At 34.8% G+C, this 27,901-nt stretch overlaps 1 protein-coding gene across 2 annotated transcripts in view; it reads right to left on the reverse strand.

The window, feature by feature from the left end:
* Positions 1-21,551, reverse strand: part of LOC149800235 (acyltransferase PGAP2-like) — a 34,319-nt gene extending 12,768 nt beyond the window's left edge. For both annotated transcript variants that reach the window (XM_089959807.1, XM_089959808.1), the window contains exons 1-4: positions 21,379-21,551; positions 9,193-9,451; positions 6,723-6,838; positions 3,134-3,242 (exon numbers count right to left, since the gene is read on the reverse strand). In XM_089959807.1, the coding sequence (XP_089815933.1) occupies positions 3,134-3,242; positions 6,723-6,838; positions 9,193-9,451; positions 21,379-21,546 (652 nt within the window). In that variant the 5' untranslated portion in view covers positions 21,547-21,551. The remainder of the gene's footprint in view (positions 1-3,133; positions 3,243-6,722; positions 6,839-9,192; positions 9,452-21,378) is intronic.
* Positions 21,552-27,901: the final 6,350 nt, after the last annotated feature.

The raw sequence follows: 27,901 nt of genomic DNA on the forward strand, positions 1-27,901 counted from the left end.
ACATTGTCATTAGCTAACTTAACCCTTTTACGCTGTAAACCAGTTTCCTCTTCAAGAATGTTGGGTAGACTACGGAGCTTTCCTTCATCTGTTTTCCACCCTCGCAAAGTGGACTCGCTGATTCCTAGATCTCTGGCAAGCTGAGTTTGTTGTTTGCCCTTCTTTAGTTGATCTAGGGCATACAGTTTCTCTTTAGCAGAAAACGACTTGCGTTTTTGAACTTGCTTTTCCATAACAGTAAAATATTTTTTTATATAAGCAAACAACGTACACAGATAAAGCTCGATAACTAAGTAATGAAGGCCTGCAATGGTTACGAATCACTTTTTATATAAAACAAAATTAAGCTGAACAGATGTACAATTTCATACCCTTTTAATTTACAGATAATAAAGTGGATATTATTTACTTTCAACTGTTTGTTGTTTGATCACACCGCCAAGCACAGCATACATGTTGGCGGCTTTCGTCCTTTGATGTTTATTAAATTGTGCGACTCTTGTATCAACCACAGCTTTGTCTGCTGCTTGGTTGTGATTGCAGTTAAATAAGAAGCCCATGTCGGCTATTGTTTGAGCAACGACTGTATACATAATTCATGGAAGACAATCACAAAGATGATTTACTGGCTTTACTCATGGATCCGTAATACGTAACACTTCCGATAATGTTTACTTCGGCTTAACAATTCAAAAACCTAATGAAACCAGTTTTCTCTTCTAGAGTAGAATACGGAGCTTCACCACAACCTGTTCTAATTGATAAATTTCAGAAGCCAAGCGCTGTACACACTATTTCTCGTACGTTATATATATCGTATTATTTTAGAATTCATACACGATCACTTCTCCAAAATCACTTAAAGAACCTGGATAAATTGTTAAGTTCCGAATGTTTATTATTAAAAGTCATACGCGAATTCTTCCACCAAATTATAATAAACGTTTTACACACTATTTCTCGTACGTTAAACAAATATTTTCACGGTCCGATAAAAATACACGTAAATGAATTTCAGATTTCAGGAACCATGCCACGATCATATTATTTTAAAAGTCACAACTAATCTCATGCCCAAAATGAAGTTAATTTCTTGTTTTGTTTTTTTTTACTTTTCTCCAAATTTTTTTTCTCCATGTGTGAATGAATATACAAAATTTCGGGAGCCATGCTACGACCGCGTTATATCCGAATTCACGTTATGGCGGGGCGCGTTATAGCGGGGTTCCACTGTATATTATTTCAAAATGGTGAGTTTGGTTCATCCCATGCTGCACGAACAAAAGTGCTTACGATGGAAAAACAATATACCTTGAGCGCACAGGCAGTGTATGGCTACATGGCCTGTGCATAAATTACCTCATCGTAGAAAAAGTCTTATCAGTGAGCAGTCCACTTTATGATGTGTGATCTCCAGCTGTAGAGGTATGTGAGTTAATATTATTTTCCTATTTGTATTACAGAATATAATTGTTTTACTTTTACATTATCTTGTATTTTAGGTAATTCCGACTTGTGTTATATGATGCAATGCTATAGTCTGTTTTCTAGTTTACCTGTATGTAACTTAACAGAACAATTATATTCGCAATAATGTTGTATTTATTAAGAAAGAGAAGGTGTTACATTCAGAATTATAAGATTCTTGTCAGACACAGGTTCACATCTGAATCTGATTATCACCTTACACAGTATTCCCGATAATATAATTTGTATAAAATAATCAACTCAAGTTTACAGTACATGATGTCATTATGTCCTGTTATACATGACCATGTCATTTGTAGTACAAGGATTCAGATATTATATTTTCAGCTGACTAATTGGTGATTGATTGAATGGTGACTGGTGAATGCTGAGTGTAGTACTGAAGAAGTGAAGGAGGGATGGAGTGATAGTTATGCTGTATCTCCAAGGCTTCTGGACCAATGGGTCTGCAGAGAACAAGAGACTTTACGGATCTTTAGGCAGACCAGGAGGGGCAGACCATTTGTGGTGGCTCCTCAACCATTCGATAAAGCATTGGGGCTGAGAAGACCTTTTGGATTTGTGTTTAACTCTGCAAGATATTATGTCCCAATGTTTCATATCATATTTCACTATTTGAGTGAAAACTCATCAATCATATTTCACTGAGTGAAAACTAATCATATTTCACTATTTGAGTGAAAATGTGTCACATTTCATTATCTGCGTCAACTCTATCATTTTCATTGGAAATTGTCAATGTTTATGTATTAATTTTTTCCATTGTTTATGTGGAATCACTCTGAATCATTAATCGTTGTATCTTTTTACTATTTAAGATTTTTTCTTGCATATCAGTTCACATTTCATTTAAATTGCAATACGTCAGGTTCGTGCATATAATGTTTAATATATAATATTTGGATTTTGTTGGTGCACGAATTAAATAGTCTTTCATTGAATCATTCATAAATAAACACTGTATTTTTGTCACCATCAAAAGTGTTCTGTTTTAATTTGACCCCAACCCGGTTATCTTGTTACAACTGATTTCAGTATTAACTGACATCTTACATATGACTGTGGAACAGAGAACTACTCCATTCAGCCAACTTGTATAATCTGACTTAGAAACAGTTATTCATGCTTCAAAGATGATCTGGATAACCTGACTGCTTATCCAAAGTTCAAAACTTAGTATGTGAGAGACATCTGATGAATAGGGCATGAAAAACAAAACCACTTCATGTGACTATTGTCAGTAAAAATACCAAAACCAAAACTTGGCCAGCCTTGACACACAACTTATTTCATTGTAGCTTTAACTGACCGGCATATTAAAAAGCTGAAGATATCAAAATATGCCTATCATGCTGACACAAAGATGACTCCCATTTCTGCTACAACAACACTACTATGTTTCCTACCATCCAGCCACCAAATTGCTTCAACCATCTTCCCTAATGATAAAAATCACCTCTCTTTTATCCTATTGACACCTCTGACTAGATAAGAAAGAATTCCAACAGCTAGCCAACATTTTTAGCAGCTATGGGATACTGGGGTGGTGTAAGCTGCAAACCCTGACAGGGCAATGCAAAACTTTATTTGCCCATCTTTTATCCCTCTGTTGAGTAAGTAACTGAATTCATGCACGTGTACCCACCTCCTGGTTCACAGTACCAGTTGTGTCGGAAGAAAAGATACACTGCTGTCAAAAATGCACTCACATTGAAGATAAACAGAGCTACTTTATATTTAAAGGATCGTCTTTCCTAAAAGAAAAAAAGAAGCCATAACATTAGTTGAAGAATGTGAGACCTCCAGATTTTGTATATGGTTATCCATTGACTTATGTGATTTCAATTTATATGAATTTCATGTTAACACGATTTGGTACAAAGTTTCTTAATTGAATTTACTTTAGTGGAGACCAAAAAGATGATTAAAGTATTTCTCTCAAGCAAAAACTTAGGGTTCATATATGACTAATATGAATGGTATTAAAGGTAATTTAATTACGTAATTTTTAAATGAAAATCAAAGGCAGTGAAACCAAAATTTCAAGTTATGCAAATTTAAGTTACACGCTACTCTCGGGAACACAACTATCACATAAGTCAGGAGTTAGATGTATTATATTGATGTTAAACCTATACATACACACACACACACACATACGTATGTACGTACGTACATACATGCCTACCTACACACCTACATACCAACCTACATGCATACAAACATGTCACTGGTAAAATGAGCATTATCATGTATGGGACAAAATCAGAATTTTCTTTATCATAATCTGTATTATTATATTCTCATTTTCATCTCCATTAACTTTATATTGTCAGAATTGCATAACATTTTACCATATTAAACTGCTTCATATTGCATGCATGTGCCCGACACGTGCCCGATAGTAGTATAGTGTATTAGGAACTACTTTGTACACAAATCATGTACACTCATGTAGTAGACACTTTACATTTTGAAATTTGTTTCTGACTGAACCAACGCAGTTGTTTCATGGACTGCCACTTACCAGCTGCTTTGCAAAATTCCGTATTAACTTTTTTGATACAATGTTTCGGATTTAGGCTAGTGATACACGTCAGACAGGTCATAAAATTGCTGGGGTCCCTACAAATATGCAAGTGACATGACATAAACATGTCTTCTTTAGCTGGTAATAAGAATGCCAAAAAATACACTTAGAGTTTTACATCATGAATTTCCTCAAAATGTACTTTCTTAGTTCTGCAAATCCGAATTACATCAGCTATGTCATGGGTTCTAAAGCTTGATTACACGTTTCAAAATTGTACTGTAATTTTGTCTACATTCCAAGTGCAATAATATCCTCCTTACTGCACTTAAAATGAAATGAACATTATATTCCATAGGGTCTTTTTGATAATTACAATTGAAAAAGTTCATATTTTTCCTACACTATGATTCCAAACATTCAATGAATGAACAGAAACACACTTGCAGATATCAACATGCTGCTCCCTTGCTGTTGAAATCAGATGTATTTAATGCAGAACTAACACAGATAAATCCAATCATTATCACAAAATTTAGAAGAATCGACAAAAATAATAAAAAAATCTATTCATTCCAGACCAAATGGGAAAGTTGTTGCAATGCACATTCATGCAAAATATGACTCTAAATTTCAATTTTAGACCAAACTATTTCTTTCGAAGGTGATGTTGATTACACCACTAAGTTAAAATTTAGCTGGGTGGAGTTATATGCGCATTAATATTGTTGTTGTTTACTAATGAATCTGTGCAGTGATCGTCCTGGGCTTCGCCAATGTCGCAAATTGCGATTTTTTTTCCTTATTTGCGACAAAAATATCCCATCTGGCGATTTTTTGGCGACAGACTTTTTGGTTATTTAATTTGTACATACAATCATAGATTTGGACTGGATAAATTAAAAGGGAGAACGAAAGGAAGCCACAAACTTGACTAAGCAATGCTTTGGAATCAATCTGTTACACAATCTGTTACACAAACAATCCTTTGTTCGTATTGACAACCCCATCTTTACAGTGCATTGTTACATCATAATCTGCTTATGCTGACATCTGGGCTGAGTACTGTATGCTGCGATACAGTCAATCATGCTACCGCACTATACCTACAACTGACCGACTTCTGAAGACGTGAATAGAACAGATACAATTAATTGAATGGCTAAATCTTCTGTTGGTTTTTTCTTTTTTACATATACCAGTACAAAAGTTTTGCTGAACCTTCATAGAAAACCGATAACCTTTGAAGTACCGACTACTGTGTATAAATACAAAGCAAATGGAAAAATCTCAATCACAATTATGTCTGTCGCCAGTGCAGCATTTTACTCATTGATCTTTTCCTTTTGCCATCAATCCGTGTTACGGCTGCTGAGACTTAAACTCTGAAACAAGAAATAGCACAAAAAAACCCAACCAGTTTTGCATAATTAATAATAATTATTTATTTCTCAAAATACAAGAGTGAAAGAATCTCTAAATTGGGTGTGAATTTATGCTTATATATACGGTCCAATATTGCCAGGTGTTGCTCGTGTAAGTTTCATTCGTGGGAATGGAGATCATATTTTGTTTGTCGAGAAAATTTATACAGCATTCAGTGATCATTCTTGGGATTTAGGAAGCAATTCACTACAAGCTTTGTGAAGCTAGCCATGGGGGGGGGGCTGCTGATAGACTACTGGTGTCACCTGTCAGTGCTGTGGACTGTGAACGTGGATTCAGTAAGATGAACCTCATAAAAACTGACATCAGAAATAAACTCTGCATCTCGTCTCTCGAGAATTTCATGAGAATCAGCACGTACAGATGTGAAAAATTAGACTTTGAAACTGCATTCAACAAGCGGGCAGCCCTAAAATTTCGACGGATCTTCATGTAACACTTTGTAACATTTTGTTAATGCTTGTTGTAATTAAAGAATTAAGTAACCCATCTTTTGTAATTTTCATTGCCTGTTACATTAATAGACTAAATTAGCACTTGGAAAAATGTACACTACTTGTTCTGGCGACACTTTTTGAAAATTGGCGACAAAATATTGAGGTTGGCGATTTTTTTGGCGACAGCTTTTTAAAAGCCAGGACCATCCCTGCTGTGCTTGTGTATTTTTTGGAATAAAGCATAAATTCAGTTACTTTGTTTCTTGTAGTGTATTTGTGTTTATATACTTAAGCCTATGGTAGAATAAGAAAATAAGCATATAATAAAAAGGTTACTGCATTTGTATGGGAAAATATGAACTCGTTTTGTCGGATTGATATAATGCACTCCGAAGGTCGTGCTGTATATCCGAAAAAACTTGTTCATATTTTCCCATACAAATGCAGTCATAAATATTAAAAATGACTTGTTAGCATTCAATGTTAACACGCTGAATGCAAATAAATCACTTAATATTACAGATTATAAAAAAGACCGTTCTGATTTTGAAAATATACATCTGTACATAGAATGAGTCTCAAATATGCTCATCAAGGGTCATCGATCTACATCATTCCACACCTATGTAGTGGATCAACAATTGATAACTAGCAAAGATGAATAAATCCATGCACAAATTCTTTCATCATCAGCAGATACAGAAAAAGGCACAAATAATAACCATCAACCAAACATTTGGTATCTACGGTAGAAAAGTAATTAGTATTAAACTGTATGCATTAGAATATAATTGCATTTCATTTTAGGGCTTTTTAAATACCTGTTCAGTAAATTTTCTTCCCCCCTGTGTTCTTCCCCATTTCACCAGAAAACAGGTCAAAAGCATGTACACTTGGGAACAAACCATGAATACAATGAAGGAATTCTCATGTACAGCTGTAAAAGCAAATGATATGAAATGAGATGAAAATAATTCTGAAAAGGAAGTCAATTTTCTTAAGAGTCAAACTATTTATGATGGACTTTACAATGACAAACTATTTATGATGGACTTTACAATGAAAAACTATTTATGATGGACTTTACAATGACAAACTATTCATGATGGACCTTACAATGACAAACTATTTATGATGGACTTTACAATGACAAACTATTCATGATGGACTTTACAATGGCAAACTATTTATGATGGACTTTACAATGACAAACTATTCATGATGGACTTTACAATGGCAAAATATTTATGATGGACTTTACAATGACAAACTATTCATGATGGACTTTACAATGACAAACTATTCATGATGGACTTTACAATGACAAACTATTTATGATGGACTTTACAATGACAAACTATTCATGATGGACTTACAATGACAAACTATTTATGATAGACTTTACAATGACAAACTATTCATGATGGACTTTACAATGACAAACTATTCATGATGGACTTTACAAAGGCAAACTATTTATGATGGACTTTACAATGACAAACTATTCATGATGGACTTTACAATGACAAACTATTCATGATGGACTTTACAATGGCAAAATATTTATGATGGACTTTACAATGACAAACTATTTATGATGGACTTTACAATGACAAACTATTCATGATGGACTTTACAATGACAAACTATTCATGATGGACTTTACAATGACAAACTATTCATGATGGACTTTACAATGACAAACTATTTATGATGGACCTTACAATGACAAACTATTTGTGACGGACTTTACAATGACAAACTATTTATGATGGACTTTACAATGACAAACTATTCATGATGGACCTTACAATGACAAACTATTTATGATGGACTTTACAATGACAAACTATTTATGATGGACCTTACAATGACAAACTATTTATGATGGACTTTACAATGACAAACTATTCATGATGGACTTTATAATGACAAACATTGAAAACAAGATTAGTTAGTCAAGATCTGAATTCTGTGATTAATAGAAAGAAATATTAACAGACATTTCTTGGGTCTTAGATTGGTGCTAAGAGAGATAATGAGCGTGTGTATGTGTGTGTGTGTATGTGTGTGTGTGTGTGTGTGTGTGTGTGTGTGAGTGTGATTTGGATTTTTAATGTAGCTTTAAAAAAAATTCAGTCATATCACTAAGATGTCTGTAGTGTGCCAGCTTATAGTGATGTCTAGCACTGGGGCATCATCCTGCAGACATGTAGCATCATGTCCCACTCTGTCATATTATCCTGACACCAGACCAACCAGTCCTAACACTAACCTCTTAATACTGAGTAACTAGCGAGGCAGATGTTAGTACCATTTTTATGTCTTTGGTATGACTCAGCTGGGGTTCGAACCAACAACATCCCGCATCTGAGGCAGATGCTCCAACCACTAGGCCACTGGTGCTAAATCATACAACTAATAACAATATACAATTATAAACTACTTAGTGACATTTGATAACAGATATACAGCAGAGTTACAAATGGTGCGATGGTCAGCTGAAACGTACATGCAGTGGTTGCATCTGCTTTGTAAGGAATAAATGAGGCTGTTGACAAAACAAAATCACTACAGTCATTGTTGTAGTTACATTTTATTCTTGAACCAAATTACTGGCTCTAGCTGGACAAAAAGGAGATTTGCTAAAATGAGAATTTAACCAAGTAATTTAGTAGTAATGTATAATAATATTATGAAAGATTTTTAGTTAAATTAACTGAAATCTAGCAATGATGCATCCTATAAAACAACTACAGATCCCCTGAGTTCTTTTTCACAATTAACTTTTATTGATGTGTCAAATACAGTGTATACTGTATATATTCACATGTAGGTCAAATCCAACTGCCTTGACCCAAATCTGCCAGTGCATTATGTGATGGCAAATCAGGAGCTATGCTGTCGGCTGCTGGATCCAACTATTTATATGAGTATATACAGTACCACTGCATTGTAATGTTGAGAATGTCTTGGGAAGATGTGACTATACAGTATATCTTGGTAACGGCCAGAAGAAAACAATGAAATACATATACATTATAAATATTGTCAATGGGGATTTTTTGTGGGGAGTTTATTTGGGGGTGGGGGAAGGGGTACTAGCTATTGTTCTAATGAAAAATGAATCATATTGATATATTTCTCACTGCTATCCCAACTATATGCCTATATGATAATTAATATTTTTAACAATATCTCTTATTTTTTTCTTTTCTATATTATCAAGGAAAATAAATGAATTTATTAACAAAATCACAGATGTTGAACTTAAGTAAAAATAAAACGTACCATGATTTTCTGTTGAAGAAATGAATGTGAGAAGTACCAAGGCTAGATTCTCTATAACATGAAGTGCAATACAAATCTTGACTAGCAGCTGGTACAGATTGTTCCTTGGTCCAGCATGGACATCGGAGTGAAATCTGTAGTAACTAGAGGCCACCAACATTCTTGGCGCACTGTGTAAAGCTATGCAAATACGCCAGACATATCTTTGTGGAGTGAACCCTCCGATGGCTGAACTAATGGATGGCAGATAGTTTTTCACCTAAAAAAATACGGGAAAAATCTGATGAGGTAAAGTTTACTAATCTTAACAAAGATGAATGGATGTGAAAAGAGGGTATTAATTGAAGAAACTTAAATTATAAATATCATAGTGGTTTATATTTTACGAAATTGGAAAATATAGACTTTTGCAGTGTGAATTATTATCCACTTGCACATATGCTGGGTCCAACTACAAACAATATAGACCTTGTTATGTACAGCACAATGTGATAGCATATCAGGGTGTATGTTATATGTTCTACTGAGGAGTCCTAACAAACTGCATAGATCCAGATATATCAGGGCATTTGCAGTTTGATTTGACTTAGATTTGACTGTGGTAGAAAATATATACATTGGGCAATCTTATTTATAAACTACTATTATTCTCATCATATAATTAATTCTTTCACTTTTTGTACCCCATTCAAACAAGTAAGAAATACTGCAAATCTGTTAGACACGTTATACAATATATGTACAGCACTATAAACTTTGAACAAGACATTGTATAATACATGTACATCACAACCTTCTTTGAAGACGACATTGAATAATACATGTACAGCACTAAAATCTTTCAACAAGACATTGTATAATAATAATAATAATAATGAGGACTTTGTATAGCACCTAATCTTTAGAAGCTCTAAGCACTTTACAACATTAAACAACACCTATAAGATAATTATATATAAAAAATGATATGATTACAACAACAAAAAACACCATCAAATATGAAAACATAAAAATACATGCTGAAAATATTTAAGGTAGGAAACATTATTAGGTCTTTAAGTTTGTTCTTGCAGTCGAAATAGGTTAGTTTTAGGAGCACTAAGACTTGAATGATATCACTGTGTCTTTGTGTCTAAGTTTGAGTCCTGGTATGCAAAAGAACAATGTTAATATGACTTTGTTTTCATAGTGGGAATAATGGGTATGTGAATGTCAGAAGAGGAGCATAAGTATCTTGCTGGTGTGTACACATGGGTCAGGCCAGATAGATATGTTGGACTGGAGTCCATCAGTGAAACGTAGCACAGAGAACAAATTTTGTTTTCAATTCTGTATTGAATGGATAGCCAGTGTAAGGTACAGAGCAGCCGGGAGGTGTGCTCTGATCGTGGTACTCGAAGGATGACCTGAGCAGCTGTGTTTTGAACTTTTCGAAGTTTCTGGAGTAGATATTGAGATGAACCAGACAGAATTGAATTACAATAGTCCAGTCTTGAAAGCACTAATGAGCACACAAGTGTTTTAGTGGCATCAACTGAAAGATATTTGCAAATGGAGCTGATGCATCTCAGCTCAAGATATGCAGCCTTGCATATGTTCATGACATGTTGGTGCAATGTGAGAGTACTATCCAGAGTAACACCTAGGTTTCGTACTGATTGTGTGAATTTAATGTTGGTGTTTCTGATATTTATTGTTTGAGGTAAAGATTGTGAATGAGAAAGTCTGTGTTGTAATCAGAATGTACAGCACTACAATCTTTCAACAAGACATTTTATAATACATGTACAGCACTACAATCTTTCAACAAGACATTGTACAATACACGTACAGCACTACAATCTTTCAACAAGACATTGTATAATGCATGTACAGCACTATAATCTTTCAACAAAACATTGTGTAATGCATGTACAGCACTATAATCTTTCAACAAGACATTGTACAATACATGTACAGCACTATAATCTTTCAACAAGACATTGTATAATACATGTACAGCACTACAATCTTTCAACAAGACTGTACAATACACGTACAGCACTACAATCTTTCAACAAGACATTGTATAATACATGTACAGCACTACAATCTTTCAACAAGACATTGTATAATAATGTACATCAATACAATTTCAACAAGACATTGTATAATGCATGTACAGCACTACAATCTTTCAACAAGACATTGTATAATAATGTACATCAATACAATTTCAACAAGACATTGTATAATGCATGTACAGCACTACAATCTTTCAACAAGACATTGTATAATAATGCACATCAATACAATTTCAACAAGACATTGTATAATGCATGTACAGCACTATAATCTTTCAACAAGACATTGTATAATGCATGTACAGCACTACAATCTTTCAACAAGACATTGTATAATACATGTACAGCACTATACTCTTTCAACAAGACATTGTATAATAATGTACATCAATACAATTTCAACAAGACATTGTATAATACATGTACAGCACTATAATCTTTCAACAAGACATTGTATAATAATGTACATCAATACAATTTCAACAAGACATTGTATAATACATGTACAGCACTATGATCTTTCAACAAGACATTGCATAATACATGTACAGCACTACAGTCTTTCAATCTTTCAACAAGACATTGTATAATAATGTACATCAATACAATTTCAACAAGACATTGCATAATACATGTACAACACTATAATCTTTCAACAAGACATTGTATAATACATGTACAGCACTATAATCTTTCAACAAGGCATTGTACAATACACGTACAGCACTACAATCTTTCAACAAGACATTGTATAATGCATGTACAGCACTATAATCTTTCAACAAAACATTGTGTAATGCATGTACAGCACTATAATCTTTCAACAAGACATTGTACAATACATGTACAGCACTATAATCTTTCAACAAGACATTGTATAATACATGTACAGCACTACAATCTTTCAACAAGACATTGTACAATACATGTACAGCACTATAATCTTTCAACAAAACATTGTGTAATGCATGTACAGCACTATAATCTTTCAACAAGACATTGTATAATACATGTACAGCACTATAATCTTTCAACAAGAGATTGTACAATACATGTACAGCACTATAATCTTTCAACAAGACATTGTATAATACATGTACAGCACTACAATCTTTCAACAAGACATTGTACAATACATGTACAGCACTATAATCTTTCAACAAGACATTGCATAATACATGTACAGCACTACAATCTTTCAACAAGACATTGTATAATACATGTACAGCACTATAATCTTTCAACAAGACATTGTATAATACATGTACAGCACTACAATCTTTCAACAAGACATTGTATAATGCATGTACAGCACTACCATCTTTCAACAAGACATTTTATAATACATGTACAGCACTATAATCTTTCAACAAGACATTGCATAATACATGTACAGCACTACAATCTTTCAACAAGACATTGTATAATGCATGTACAGCACTACAATCTTTCAACAAGACATTGTATAATGCATGTACAGCACTACAATCTTTCAACAAGACATTGTATAATGCATGTACAGCACTACAATCTTTCAACAAGACCTTGTATAATGCATGTACAGCACTATAATCTTTCAACAAGACATTGTATAATGCATGTACAGCACTACAATCTTTCAACAAGACATTGTATAATGCATGTACAGCACTACAATCTTTCAACAAGAAATTGTATAATGCATGTACAGCACTACAATCTTTCAACAAGACATTGTACAATGCATGTACAACACTATAATCTTTCAACAAGACATTGTATAATGCATGTACAACACTATAATCTTTCAACAAGACATTGTATAATGCATGTACAGCACTACAATCTTTCAACAAGACATTGTATAATACATGTACAGCACTACCATCTTTCAGCAAGACATTGTATAATACATGTACATCAATACAATTTCAACAAGACATTGTATAATGCATGTACAGCACTACAATCTTTCAACAAGACATTGTATAATGCATGTACAGCACTACAATCTTTCAACAAGACATTGTATAATACATGTACAGCACTACAATCTTTCAACAAGACATTGTATAATGCATGTACAGCACTACAATCTTTCAACAAGACATTGTATAATGCATGTACAGCACTACAATCTTTCAACAAGACATTGTATAATGCATGTACAGCACTACAATCTTTCAACAAGACATTGTATAATACATGTACAGCACTACAATCTTTCAACAAGACATTGTATAATACATGTAGATCAATACAATTTCAACAAGACATTGTATAATGCATGTACAACACTATAATCTTTCAACAAGACATTGTATAATACATGTACAGCACTATAATCTTTCAACAAGACATTGTATAATACATGTAGATCAATACAATTTCAACAAGACATTGTATAATGCATGTACAGCACTACAATCTTTCAACAAGACATTGTATAATGCATGTACAGCACTATAATCAATGAAGAAGACATCGTACAATACATGTACAGCACTACAATCTTTCAACAAGACATTGTATAATGCATGTACAGCACTATAATCTTTCAACAAGACATTGTATAATACATGTACAGCACTACAATCTTTCAACAAGACATTGTATAATAATGCACATCAATACAATTTCAACAAGACATTGTATAATGCATGTACAGCACTATAATCAATGAAGAAGACATCGTATAATGCATGTACAGCAGCACTACAATCTTTCAGCAAGACATTATACAATACATGTACAACAATACAATCTTTCAACAAGACATTGTATAATAATGTACATCAATACAATTTCAACAAGGCATTGTATAATACATGTACAGAACTATAATATTTGAACAAAAATTTGTAACAACATTCTTAATTGAGACAATGGAGTGAAAGAAGTATTCTGAATAAGCACCAGGCATGACACTGCATAAGGCCTCATTAAACTCTTGATTTTCTTGTCTAATACACAACTTTAAATGAGATATTATTATAATACTTTATTTTTCACATGAAATTAGTTCCCATGTCTGTTAACAAACAAGGAAGACCAGACAAAACTTGTATTCTATAGTCCAAGACAGATCAAATGGCATACTATTTTACAACAGTATACAGTAAATCAAAGCAGTTATCAATGGAGCGAGGTTGAAAAAAAATTAAACAAATTTCTTACTTTGTCATGAACAAAACTGTTGCATTATGAATTATTCATGTACTATTTAGAAGCTTCATTTATCTTATCTTGTTCTCTGAATTTTTTATCTAACATTATTAGTGGTGGTAACAAAATGTAAGACAAAAACTTGGACATAACTAGGGATGGATGGGTACCTGGCCTAGCCACCCAGGTTTTGTACTACCCAGAGACACCCAGCCTGGCTGAGTTTTAAGATAAAACTTTGATCTTCCTGGTTGGGTCCACATTTTACTAGGAGTAAAAAATAAAACGTTTTTAAAAAATGTTTTATGATTGACAACAATGGGGTGAGAAAGTGTGGGTAAGCTGGACAAACTGGAAGTTGAGAAACCCAACCTGTTACCTGGGGGAAAGTGAAAATATGTCAAACTATTTCGTGTTTTCACATGACTTTAATTTAGAAAGATTTAGTTATTTTACCTGTCTTCACGTAACTTTAATTTCAAGTACACAGATTTAGTTATTTTAAAAAACTTAACATAGCTTTATTAAACCCTTCATAATATACATGAGAAACCAGATGCTAAAGAAAGTTAAAAAATTTATAAAAAAACATTAACAATGCCCTCTTTTCTTTGAAGCATATTTCTGAATACAAATGTATAAAGTAAAAATCTCTACAGCACTATGTTCTTTTTATATTCTATTTATTTTCAGTGAACAATTGTTGTTATTATACCACTAATAATTATTGAAAAACTCTCTACCCAAATCATTTAGATGTTAAATATCACATCAATTACTGAAATATCCTCTCTGCCACCATTGCAAAATTTTGTAAAGTGCAGTGGCATTAAATATTACAGTAACCAATCACTAAAGTTTAGACTGCTTTGTAAAGTTCCTTTTTCTTAACGGGATTATCAAGATCTGCATGATAACTATCTTCTATGGAAATCAACGCACCAGGGATGTTGCAGTATGTGTGGCAAATGTAGCTGTTGGGCAAATGGCTATAACACTTGCAAAACTAGATAGGAATGATTTTGTGTTTTAAAATATCACCCTCTGGAGTAAACCATAATCAGCAGAAAAGGAAGAGGTGGTAACGTTGCAAGTTGTGGCATAATGTACATTACTAGCTATCATATGCATCATATTTGTGTGGATGGTTGGATGCTTGCATGCACATATATATGTTCTTAATCTCTGATTTCCAAATTACCATTGCAAATAAAAATAATAATAATAATATTTTAATGTTTGTATTATTACTATCTTTTATAAAGCATTTACAGCTTAATGCAATTTCAGTTTCTTACTTCTCTTTATCTCTCTCATTATGATGGCACAACATTGTGGCTGTTTATGCTTTAGTCTATTTCCATTAGACGTCTAAGATGCACTGCAATTACCTTGGGCTTATGCTGCATTCCATGCATACAGCAGCAGCTTGAACTGGTGGTCAAATGTCACTGAATATACATCTATTCAATTCTAATAGGATTATTACTAATATCTATGTTCTTAATATCAAATTCTGTCAAGGTCAGTTTCTTATGACTCTTATGCTCTTAAAATTAGTAATAGAAAAGGGTGAGAAGCAACAAGCTTTGTACAATTCAGCAAATAATTTATTTTCTTTGATTACAAAGCGAATATGTAAAAGAAAAAATTGACAGTATATCAAATTAAATCCCAAATAATTCGAGAATTACCAATACAAGACCTATTCAATAAGGTTCTAAATAATCTTTATTGATATTCCAAATGATTTCCAATGCTGATCAGTTGATGTGCCTGTAATAGCAGGTAGTCTCTAATGAACTCATGCACTAATGGCCTGAACTGGACTGATGTCCCTACAGTCTTTTGTTGACTCAAAGTAATATAAGCCAAGGTTTCCATGTTTGAATTCACTATAATTCCCAGTTACTGTCTCTTTCCATGAATATTGTTTTTTATCGACAGGCACGAGGAATTCAAAGATAGCCTTGACCTTAGCATCTATATGTTAAGTTAAACTTGTCTGTGTTCCTAGAAATGTCACACAAGATGTAATCATGTTTATTAAACAATGAAAAATACAGGGCAAACCTTTCAACCCCAATGGCATTAGTTTATATTGATAAAGTACATCTAGAGTTATGAATGCTGAAATTTTCTTTGCCTTTTCCATCAGTGGAAATTGCCAAAATCTTTCATACGGTAAAATCTGTTGACATATCTTGCATTTTGTATTTTATCAATACATTCATTGATTGTTGGTGATGGAAATAAATATAAAAAAATCTTACTATTCACTTTTCTATAGCCAGTGCACATGCAGAAAGGATTATCTGGTTTTGGTACAAGAATAAATGGTAAACTCAAGTTACTTTTACTCTGTTCTGTGAAATCATTCTCCAGCAAATACTTTTTTCAAACATTCCTGTTTGAGATGGTTCATCCTGTACAGACGCTGTTTCACAGGTGTGGAATCTACAATTTCAATGTCATGGTAGATTTTATTTGTTCTTATTTAAATATCTGGAAACAAGTGCTCATGTTCAAGTAACAACTGTTTTTGTTCATTCTTTTCATGCTGTTGCAGATGTGAAAGCTTCTGGTCCAGATTATTCATAATTTCTGAATTCTGAAGATAGGTTACACCAAAGTCACTACAGTGCTTAAATCCTGTGTACAACTAAACTGATTACATGATTAACCTGGCTATCTCTATCAACATATTCCTTTAACATATTTACATGGAAAAGTTTTGTTTTAAGGTATTAATGATATAATTTAAATCACTCTCCCTTTTCAATTGTGCAAGGACCATATTACTTAGCCTGAAGGGGATTGACTTCAAATGCAAGAGAGCCAGAGCTCTATCACCAGGTTGAAAACTCATTTCCTTTGTATTTTTGTCATACCTTAATTTTATTTTTCATCGAGTAGAATGCAAATTATTTCTTGAAACTTCACAAGTCTTTGACAGCTTGTATTTAAAATTAGAAATATAGTCAAGAAGGTTAATTTCTGTATCTTCATATGAAAGAAGTTTCTCTTCTAACAACTTCAAAATTCCAAGCACAGCATGTCCAAAACCTAGTTCAAAGGAACTAAATCCTAAATATTCTTAAACTGATCCCCAAACAGCCAACAACAGTAAATGAACAATTACATCCCCATCTTTTCTGGATTCCAAACAATATGTCAGAATCAAATTTTTCAACGTTTGATGAAAGCTTTCTAAAGTCCCATGGCTTTCAGGGTGATAGGCAAAAGACCTAAACTGCTGGATGCCTAAATTCATGCATAACTTGCTTCGACATTCCAGACATAAAATCTGACCCAAGTTGCAACCAGACAGATTTGGGAAAACCAAATTGTGTAAAAACTTTGTCAAAACTTTTTCAATGGTTTTAGTTTTAAAATTCCTCAAAGGAATTACCTCTGGGAATTTTATGGATGAACATATTATGGTCAACAATATTGGTTTCCTAACTTGGACTTAGGTAAGGGGCTGACACAATATACCATTATTCTGCTGAAAGGCTCATCAAATGCAGGAATAGGTTGCAGATGAGCCTTAAGTATCTTCTGATTGGGTTTTCCTACCATTTGACATGTATCACAAGATCTATAGTATTTACAAACATCACTTTCAACTTTTGGCCAGTACAAATTATTCAAGATCTTTTGATGAGCTTTATTGACCCTAAATGACCAGCTTTACTGACCCTAAATGACCAGCCAAAAGAGTTTCATGAGCTGGACTAAGAATTTCCTGTCTATACAACTTAGGAACAACAATTTTTTTCTCGGTGACCACTCATCACCAGTTTATACCTACAGTAATCTCCATATTCTCATAAGGACCCCATTTTTTAACAAAATAACAAACTGGTACTTCTGTGGAGAGAATGAGTAGTAAAAAGAGGATCACTGTGAACAATACCTATTGACTGATCAATAAGAGGAGAAAAAGCACCTCATCAAAAGGCTGATGAACAAACATGTCTTGTATTTCAATTTCAATTTCATAACTTGCATGTAAGAGCCAGATGGAGAATGCTAACCAAACCCAGAGCATTTTTATCCAAAACATTTGCATGCACTAAGTATTGGACCAAAATATATTTTATTTCTTGCTTCATTAAAGAAGCATTCATTTTAGAAAGATCATGTCTGGCAAGTTAGTGTAAATATTGCTTTTTCAAGGACTCTAACCTTTCCTGTATAGTATTTTAAATAAAGTTTTCCACTTTAGATGACATTGTGAAGGTCTGTTGGTTTCACTACTGTTTTCTCAAATATGTAAAGTAAATAATTGGGACTTACAAAATTCTGAAACAAAGTGAATTTAAATTTCAAAAACAAAGTTTTCTGAAACATTTTAGAGAAACTCCTGTCCCAAGGACAATCCACCAATTTCTATTACAACTCTATGGTAAAAACATAAATAACAGAACAGAGTGACAAGCAGCAAGTTTGCAAAATTCAACAAATAATTTATTTCCCTAGTATAAAACTGAAATTGTAAAAAAAACAAATTATGATATTGTGACGAATTAAATACCAAAATAATCCTAGAATTACAAACACAAGTAATACTGAATAAAGTTCTGTATAATCTAGTGGTATTCTAAATATTTTCCAACATTGTTTATGTGCCTGTAGTGGCTGGTAGTCTCTAATGTACTTAATGGTTTAATGGCCTGAATTGCAATGATGTGCCAACAGCCTTTTGTTGAATCACATTAATATAAAACAAGGTCCCTTTTTTGAGTTCACTATGTAATACAATTCCTAGTCAATGTCTCTTTCCAAGAATATTATAGAGCACCAGAGAATAATAAATAATTTCACCCAAAGCAATATCTGAAAATAAAAATATAAAAGATTTTTGCCCAGATGTTATTGCAGGAATAAATAATTTTTCCAGTAAACAAGATTATATAAAAAACAGAGGCACAAAAGAATAACCCATATGAGAACCAAAAGTTAATTTCTATCTAAATCTTAATTATAATTAAAAGGTCTATTAATAAATTTAGAATAAAGAACATGGTTAACACTTGACTCAGACCAAGATATATATGTTTACTTCTAATATTAAACCCATACTCATAGAGAAAATATTAGCAATATACTAGTTTTTTACAGAACATAAAACAAAATCATTTATTCTAGTCAGGTGGACAAAGAACTTGACTTTGGACAATGTCAGCTACAAAATACAATTTTACATTACAAATAACATGAAATAAATACAAAAAACTAACAAAGAAAATTAAACAAACACATAATTGCATTCATTAGTATCAAGTGGCCTAAAGATTATATTTTCTATGAAGCTCAAAATCCTTTCTTGATTATGCATGAAAATTACTGCTGCCCATGATTATGTATTTAACTGGTTGTTCTCCACCACTGTAGTACAAATCACACAGGTTATGTAGGCATTCAACACCAACTATTTCAGTAATGGGTGTCATTTTTTTTAATTCTACAAACCTTTAAGTGGCAAGTATTCGCTTCATTTAGATTCATAAACATCCATATTCCTTTATAAGATCATTATTTAGACGCCCCCAGAGGCGCATACGGCAAAATCAATGTTAAAGTACGTAGACATTTTTGGACGAAATCATCCTAAAGGTGTGATACAGTACAATCCGGACTCAATGTCACGCACTGTGATGTCACAATGAAAGCTACACATAATGATAAACAAATTTGTACTACCCTCGATTGTGATGATTCCACTCGACGCTCTCTTATTTTGAACCAAGTTTAGTACACGGCCACCATTGTAAAAGTCCATAGTGATAGAAAATTTAAGGTCTAGAAATTTCTTGGTGACAGTTAAGGTGCAGAGCAATCAATAATCAGGATTTAATTGACTTTGGTTAAAGAAAATTAGTGTTCAATTTTAAAAGAACAATTTATATTTAATTTAAAATGTTTACATGACCCATGTGACTTGTACTATAGTGTGAGATAAATAAAACTGAGGCAGAGAAATATTTATTGCTCTAGATAGTGTATACACTATACCCTAGTCCTACATGTAAGACCTGACGCTGATATTTATGTTCCGGACGTAAGGGTCTTACTGCCTAACTAACAGTGCTGTGTAGTGTGTTTTGATGTCGACTAACATTGTAACGAAAGTAAAAATTTCAGAAATATCTCACACAACTGGCAACTAAAATAACGGGGTTTTCTACAAAGTAAAGTAATAATGTTTTAGTCAGACTTTACTTACTCTGATGTCTTTTCTCTAATAAATTCAAATTCTCACAAATGAAATGGACCTGTTTTCAAGTTTCACTGGCCTACATTTCAGCTGACTGGAAAGCGATGAAAGCCGGGAATGCCAAAATCGGGTTAAGTTGAAATATTATTCTTTAACGAAACAAATAAACATATATTATGCCTATTAGAACTGTGAAGCAACATTTTGTTTCGTTCACATATCCTCCACATGAACCTATTTACATATACTTCGGCATACCTCGACTACCGTCACATTGCAACAAATTCAAATGTATGTCAACAGAACATGAAAATACGTCCATTTGCTAGTCATATTTTCATTCCACCAGGATAAAGACAGTACAGTAAGTATATTAATTACACATAAATTAGTGAAAGAGTGCCGATATATGCTGCTAAATGTGAGATATTCCTGAAACTTTGACTATTCGTTCCGATGTCAACGACATCGGAACACGCTATACAAGGCCGTTATTTGGATAGTAGGACATAGCACCTAAACAAAATCAACATGTGCGATGTCTTACATGTAGAACTAAACTATACCCGTGCAAATTCCAACTTCTGTTCAGTACGGGGTTAACGTACATACCGTTATTACCACCGTGCTTTTGAGCCAATCTATATTTTGACTACATAAATATTTACATATGTGCAGAACGCTCGCGCCATCAGATCTGTTTAAAGCCAGTACACTCGAAAACACATTATACTTAATTTAGCGACAAACACACACCCTGCAATGTGTGGCTGTTGATTCCTTAAAGTCATATAATACTGAGTATATGACGCAAAAGAACGTCGCAAATATTGGTAAAGACATTGTAATGCAGGAAAGATTCCTCGCTGAAATCTGAAATAATATATTTTGTCCTTGTTGGTTTGCCATAACGTTAGTCAACATTTATGCATTCGGAGTACTTTGGATAATTTAACATCTAGAAGCCAAGACTAATTCTTCACCAAGAAGAGCGCGCGAGTTGCGATTTGGATACTTAAAGTAGCTTTAACAATTTTACAGTCATATCGCTACGATATCTGCAGTGTAACAGTTTACAGTGATGTTTATTTAGCCCAGTGGCATAATTCCGCATACATGTTACCTATCCCACCCAGCCACATTATCCGGACACCAGACCGACCAGTCCTAACACCACAGGAGTCTGATGTTTTGTCAATAAAGTAGGGCCAAATCTCCGACAACATGAAAGCACCTTATCGGTAATATAAATGAACACTTATATTACCGATAACGTGATTTCATGTTGTCAGAGATTTCGCCGTACTATATTGATAAAACGTCAGACTCCTGTGCTAACACTAACCTCTGCGCGCGAGGCAGCAGTTGGTACCATTTTTTAAAGTCTTTGGAGCTGCAGGGAGGGTGAACCCTACAAGGTTTAGAAAGGTCCATTTGCGAAAATAAAGCTTCCTACGAAAAAATAAAATACAAACATCAATAACGTCAAACCGAAGCCTCTAACCGACCGAGATTTACTCTAGTTGGGTTAGCTCATTTTGTTACTTTATTTTTGACGTTTGTGTTTTCAAATTTTTATGCGTGTTCGTTTACTTATCCGGACACCCAGTATTTTGTGGTCACCCTCCCTGCAGCTGTAGTGTGGTGTAATTAAATCATTATTATAGCAATAATGGAATCGCGCACATCTAGACTAGCTCGAGAGCAACTAGAGGTAATTGAAAAATATATTCCAGTCCGTGATTCTATCGGACAAAAAAATACAAGCGCGTCCGGAGTCTTAGGTGGAATTTGCAGAAGGTACAGAACAGGTATTTAAACCAGTTGTCGAACCAACAAAGAAAATTGTTACAGCAACTGATGCGGCTCAAAAAGCTTTTGAGACATTATCCTGTTGATATTGTTGGTCGTCTTCAAGAGTAGTGAATAGGGATAGTATAGCGACAATGGGAATTAGCATTAAAAAGACCCTTGGGAACATATAGCGACAATGGAAATTTAACATGGAGAAAAATCGTGGGAACATATAGCGACAAGGGAAATTAACATGGAGAAAAATCTTGGGAACATATAGCGACAAGGGGATTTCAACATGGAGAAAAATCGTGGGAACATATAGCGACAAAGGAATTTAACATGGGATTTTTTTAAAATTTTTTTAAAAAAGGGGTAGGCAATTCAAAGACTATCTCTTTTCGAGAAATATGGCTGGCCCTGAAAAGGGCCTTTGGGTTTTCTTCTTCTTCTCCTTCTAATTTCTTCTTTTCCTCCACCAACTTCTTATTTTATCTCCAACACTCTTCTTCTCTTTCTTTTTTTTCTTCTCCTCTTCTTTCTTCTTCTCTTCCTCCTCTTCTTTCTTCCTCTTTTCATTTTCTTCTTCTTTTTCAATTTTTTCGTTCCAATTGCGTATTCTTATTCTTTCCTCTTCATCCTCCTTCTCCTCCTTGATCTCTTTCATGACACCACTAATCTTGTCCTTTGCTTTCCTTAAGTTATTAATTTCCATCTTCACACGATGGGGACTATAGGAATAATGGTCTTCAACCAGTCTTATTAGCATCTGTTCCATTATTCCTAAGTTGTCTAAAACGTCTTGCAAGGTTTGTATTTTGTCCATTTGGTTTGACGCCATCTTCTTTTTATTCTTTGCAGAATGGTTTGAACAACTAATACTGTGGGTTCTTATACGAAAAGCGCGGACGTGAAGGAAAACATCCCCCTAAAACATAAAATGGATCTTACCTAGATCATGACCCAACATCGCGCGGACGTGAAGGAAAACATCCCCTACTTTCTCATTTCATATAATCAAACCCAAACTATACTCTCCACATACGCTAAGAAACAATAAAGAAACCCATAATCTACTATTCACACAAACTTACCTTATCACTTACAAACACAAACACAAACACACAATCACATACACTTCCACTATTAATAAAGAGTTAGTGTTTATATTCACACTACTCTACCTACACACATTGGCAAATTGATGGTTATTTCTTTTCTAGAGTATTGGGTAGCCCTGAAAAGGGCTGTTTTGTTTGGAACTTCATGGACACCTGGTTAATGGTGGCACCTTCCAGGCCTGGCGCCACATACACATCTTATCCCCCAGTTACTTTTTACCTTTTGGGGGGAGAGAGCAGAGGCAGGATATGTTGCTTCAAAATCCCAATTTTCGCTCTCTGGGATTTTGAAATTTCTTCTCTCCTTTTCCTCCTCCTCATCTTTGTTTCTTCTTCCCTCTTTATATCTTCTTTCTTCTTCTTCTTCTTTATATCTTCTCTCCTCCTCTTCTTTGTTTCTTCTTTCCTCCTCTCTTATCCTTCCCTCCTCGACAATGGCTTCCGCGGCCAGTTCATTTAATATGCGCCTGGCATATTCCAGATGCACATGAAGCTCCAACAGTTTCTCAAGTCTCGTGTTCATTTTTTGGTGTTGATCAATCAACAAAGGTAGCTGGACTGCCCAGCGAGTTTCAATTTATACTGAAAGCGCGGACGTGAAGGAAAACATCCCCCCTAAAAACATAAAATTCATCTTACCTAGATCATGACCAAAAAAACAACAACAACGCGCGGACCTAAAAGAAACACTCACTCACTTTTTTATGCTACCCATCACTATTTTAAAATTTTTTATAAATCACTTCAATAGACTATTTACATATGCAAAGCAATCCAATCTAACCCCAAATTTACACCTCAAACAGCCCAAAAAAAAAAAAAAACAAACATCATTTTAATCTACTATCCACACCAACCTTAGTTAGTTAGTTGGATTATAGTGGTTTTCGTTCTTTTGAACATGTACCACTTTTTTATTCACGCACTGCGTGATTTTTAATTACTCCTGGGGGAAGGAAAAGGAGCCTCATCCCCCAGGCTTTTATGTACTCAAAGAGTACTTTTTAATTTAGCCACTCAGGTGTTGGACTAACTAGTCCTTAACAACCTGACTGAAAGGCTAATAGACATGAGTGGGAATAGTCACACCACACACTCGTGTTTCTTAGTTGGATTGAAATGCCCCAGGTGTCAAACCAAGCAGTATGTGACTCCAGCCACGATTGGTCGGCAGCGATGACGTCACATTAGGACACCCGGTCTTGTGGCATTGACGAAGTGGCCCGCTTTTTTGATATCATCAATTGCCTTTCCCAGTCCGATATTCCGGTAGACAGAGCCTTCCTTTTTTCCACTCTGTTTAGGTGGTGCAGGTTCATCAGCTTCATCGCCGCTGGATGATGATACTTCCAGGGCCGCTGCCAGCGTGGAAGTTTCAAATTCTTCAGTGTCGTCTGCCAACATTGCCTGGATTTGGCTGAGTATGTTAGTAGAAATAGCTGTGGAAGCTTGATTTAAAAGTTCAGCCAGATGTTGTTTAAGAGACAAGGAGACGGTTAGGAGTATTTTTTTTTTTTTTTTTTTCGTTTTCTTTTTTTTTTTAATTCATGAATTCCTACTTTATCACTTACAAACACAAACACAAACACACAAACACATACCCTCACAATATCTTAATAAAGAGTTAGTGTTTATTTTCACACTACTCTACCTACACACATTGGCAAATTGATCGTTATTTCTTTTCTAGAGTATTGGGTAGCCCTGAAAAGGGCTGTTTTTTTGTTTGCTATGGCATTCTTTTTTAGTTTCTAAGAATGCGATGTCCTCTGAGGATAGACTTTCTGGCAATAGGTCTGCTTCTTCGGAAAGAGAAGAAGAATTCTTTGGTGTCGATACGGCAATCGACAAAGCCTCTGTCAGCTTCAGGTTGCTGCTGCTGTTGTTGCTGTTGTTGCTGCTGTTGCTGCTGTTGCTGCTGTCTCTGAAGTCTGTACTTCTCTATCCATTCTTCTTTCTCCTTGTTCATTTCTTCTCTGAAGAGCTCTTCTATCAGGTCTTCAGTGATTTTTAACATTCTCACATTCTCTATTTCTTCTGGTTTCGGTATCAGACTGTGTCTGACCCTATGCAGATTCACGTAGGCTTCGTTGAGCTTAGCTAGTTTGGAGCACATCTTCTTAGGAGGATGAGTCGACAATGGATGGCTAGACTGGGAACAACCCGGTTCTTAAAGTTAAAGCGCGGACGTGAAGGAAAACATCCCCCACACGGTTTTTGAGTCGCAACGTTCAGTGAGTGTCATGAGAGGGATAGTAAGAAATGAAAGAGCATCAATCCAACATTCTTATAGCTAAACAAAAGACAAAGGCATTTTTTTCAAAACACAACATTTTTTATTCAAAAATCACTTAACACTAAACAACAACTCTAACATTTTTAACAATAATCCAACATGATAACATCAAACATTTTTTTCCAATCACAAACATTTTTTCTCAATTTACAATCTACTTTAAACAGGGCTGACAACGTTGTGAATGAAATTGTGATTTCCACTTTTGGAAATCATTAGGCCATTGATGGACACTACGTTTCCTAGCTTGAGACAAAAGATAAGCATAATGGTCACAAAACCATCGATCTACTTTCACATCATTTCTAGCAGAAGAACGAGGATCGAAATGAGTCACTAAATGTTCTAAGGAATAGCCCAGGCTGCGATGATGCAGAAAATACACACAGTACTGTCCACACACCAAGGAATCTGTGCCTTGTAATTTCACGTTATTGAATCGGGTAGTCTGAGCATTTCTTCTCATAAAGTCGATGATATCGTCTTCCAAAGGGGGCAATCCGTACGAATCGAAATATTCCACACATCCTTCTTGAGGAAAGTAGACGGCTACCCAGTGGGTTCCTGGGAGATGACTGTCGTCCGTGTTGATCACGTAAGCTTGATGGTCTTTAGGTTTGCGATGAGGGAGTTCATCTTTAGCACAGACGACGGGATTCCAAGAAGACGTATACGAACTGTGGTTCAAAAGGTAATAAAGTTCCCAGGTATCCATTGTTTTGTGTTTGTTTTCTTCTTCACAGGTAATAATAAGTCGTCAATTCGATCCTGACTTTTTGCTTGAAAATGTCTGACGAATAAACGGTTATTCGTTCTGTTTCCTCACTCTGATTCAGGAGAGCTTCGATACGATGGATCTCTTGAGTGGTTAATGCTGGACAAGAATGTTCACGCAAGTCTTTATACCACTGGTGCAACACGTCTTTGTTCGAGATGAGACTCCAAGCTTCGTCCAGATACTCGTCCAATTTTTCTTCTTGACTCAACATCAGGCATTTATCGTGTTGAATTTGACTGGGATGATCGTTTTGACATCCATAGCAATTTTTCTTGATCAATTCCGTCATTTTATCGACCAAGTGTTTGGCAAAACAGGAGACTAAATGGGCTTCTTGTTCTGGCCATCTCGATTTCATCGTGATCACTTCTTCTTCCACAGTCTCCTCACATTTCATGTCCAAAGTTTCTCCACTAGGTAAAGAGGGATAACAGTCTTCCATGGCTTTCTAATAGTCTAGAATGACTTCTCTCAAACTGTTGATTTCTATGGTATTATCGAATTCTGCATACAGGATGACGTTCACTGTCTGTTTCAGTTCTGCTGCAAACTGAAGTTCCACACGAATCTGGCCAGATTTTATAGGGTGGAAATGTCCCTCGTCGCTGCCTTGGTCTGGAGTGAAATCGAAAGCCCACAAAGTATAGCCTCCGTCATATTCGTCGTAATCAATGCCGTGACTGGTGTTGGTTCCTAACTGGCCGGTGGCTTCGTACAGGGACAAGTACGATCTCAAGTAATTTTTGTTGGTAAAGTCAGGTTCGAAAGGTCGGGTACACAAGGTCTTGCCATCGCGACTGACTTCGATTTTCTTCACGTTGAAGTGTTGAAAGTTAAAAGGATTTTTAGCGATGGCTCCGTTGAAGGCTGAATTCTCGACCATACCAAGGATCAAACGTTTGGGTAACTGTCCTTGGAACAGATGATCTTCGGTTATGGATTGCAGTCCAGCAGAAATGGTGAACGTTTTCACTTCCACACGTCTTATGGGATACTTGGCGGTCGTTCTGCTCAACGTTTGACTGATGTCGTTACCCACTTTGGGTAACACTTCTACGCGTCGTACGTAGAGTTTGGCCTCTAAAATTGTGCTTTTAGGAGCCTTAGTAAGATCAGCAGCCTGCAAATGGAAAGTGGTACTGCTGCGATTCAGTCTCAAGTGGACATTGACTCCGTTCAGCAAATATTTCTCATGCAACCACATGTCCAAATGCAAACGATCCATCAGTTCTAAACTCTTCTTGTTTAAGATTTTTTCTTCTCTTGCCTCAAAGCCGGAATTGCTTGGAT

Source organism: Sinohyriopsis cumingii, chromosome 5 (assembly GCF_028554795.1).
Source record: "Sinohyriopsis cumingii isolate HCF-2022 chromosome 5, ASM2855479v2, whole genome shotgun sequence".
NCBI classification, from domain to species: Eukaryota; Metazoa; Mollusca; class Bivalvia; order Unionida; family Unionidae; genus Sinohyriopsis; species Sinohyriopsis cumingii.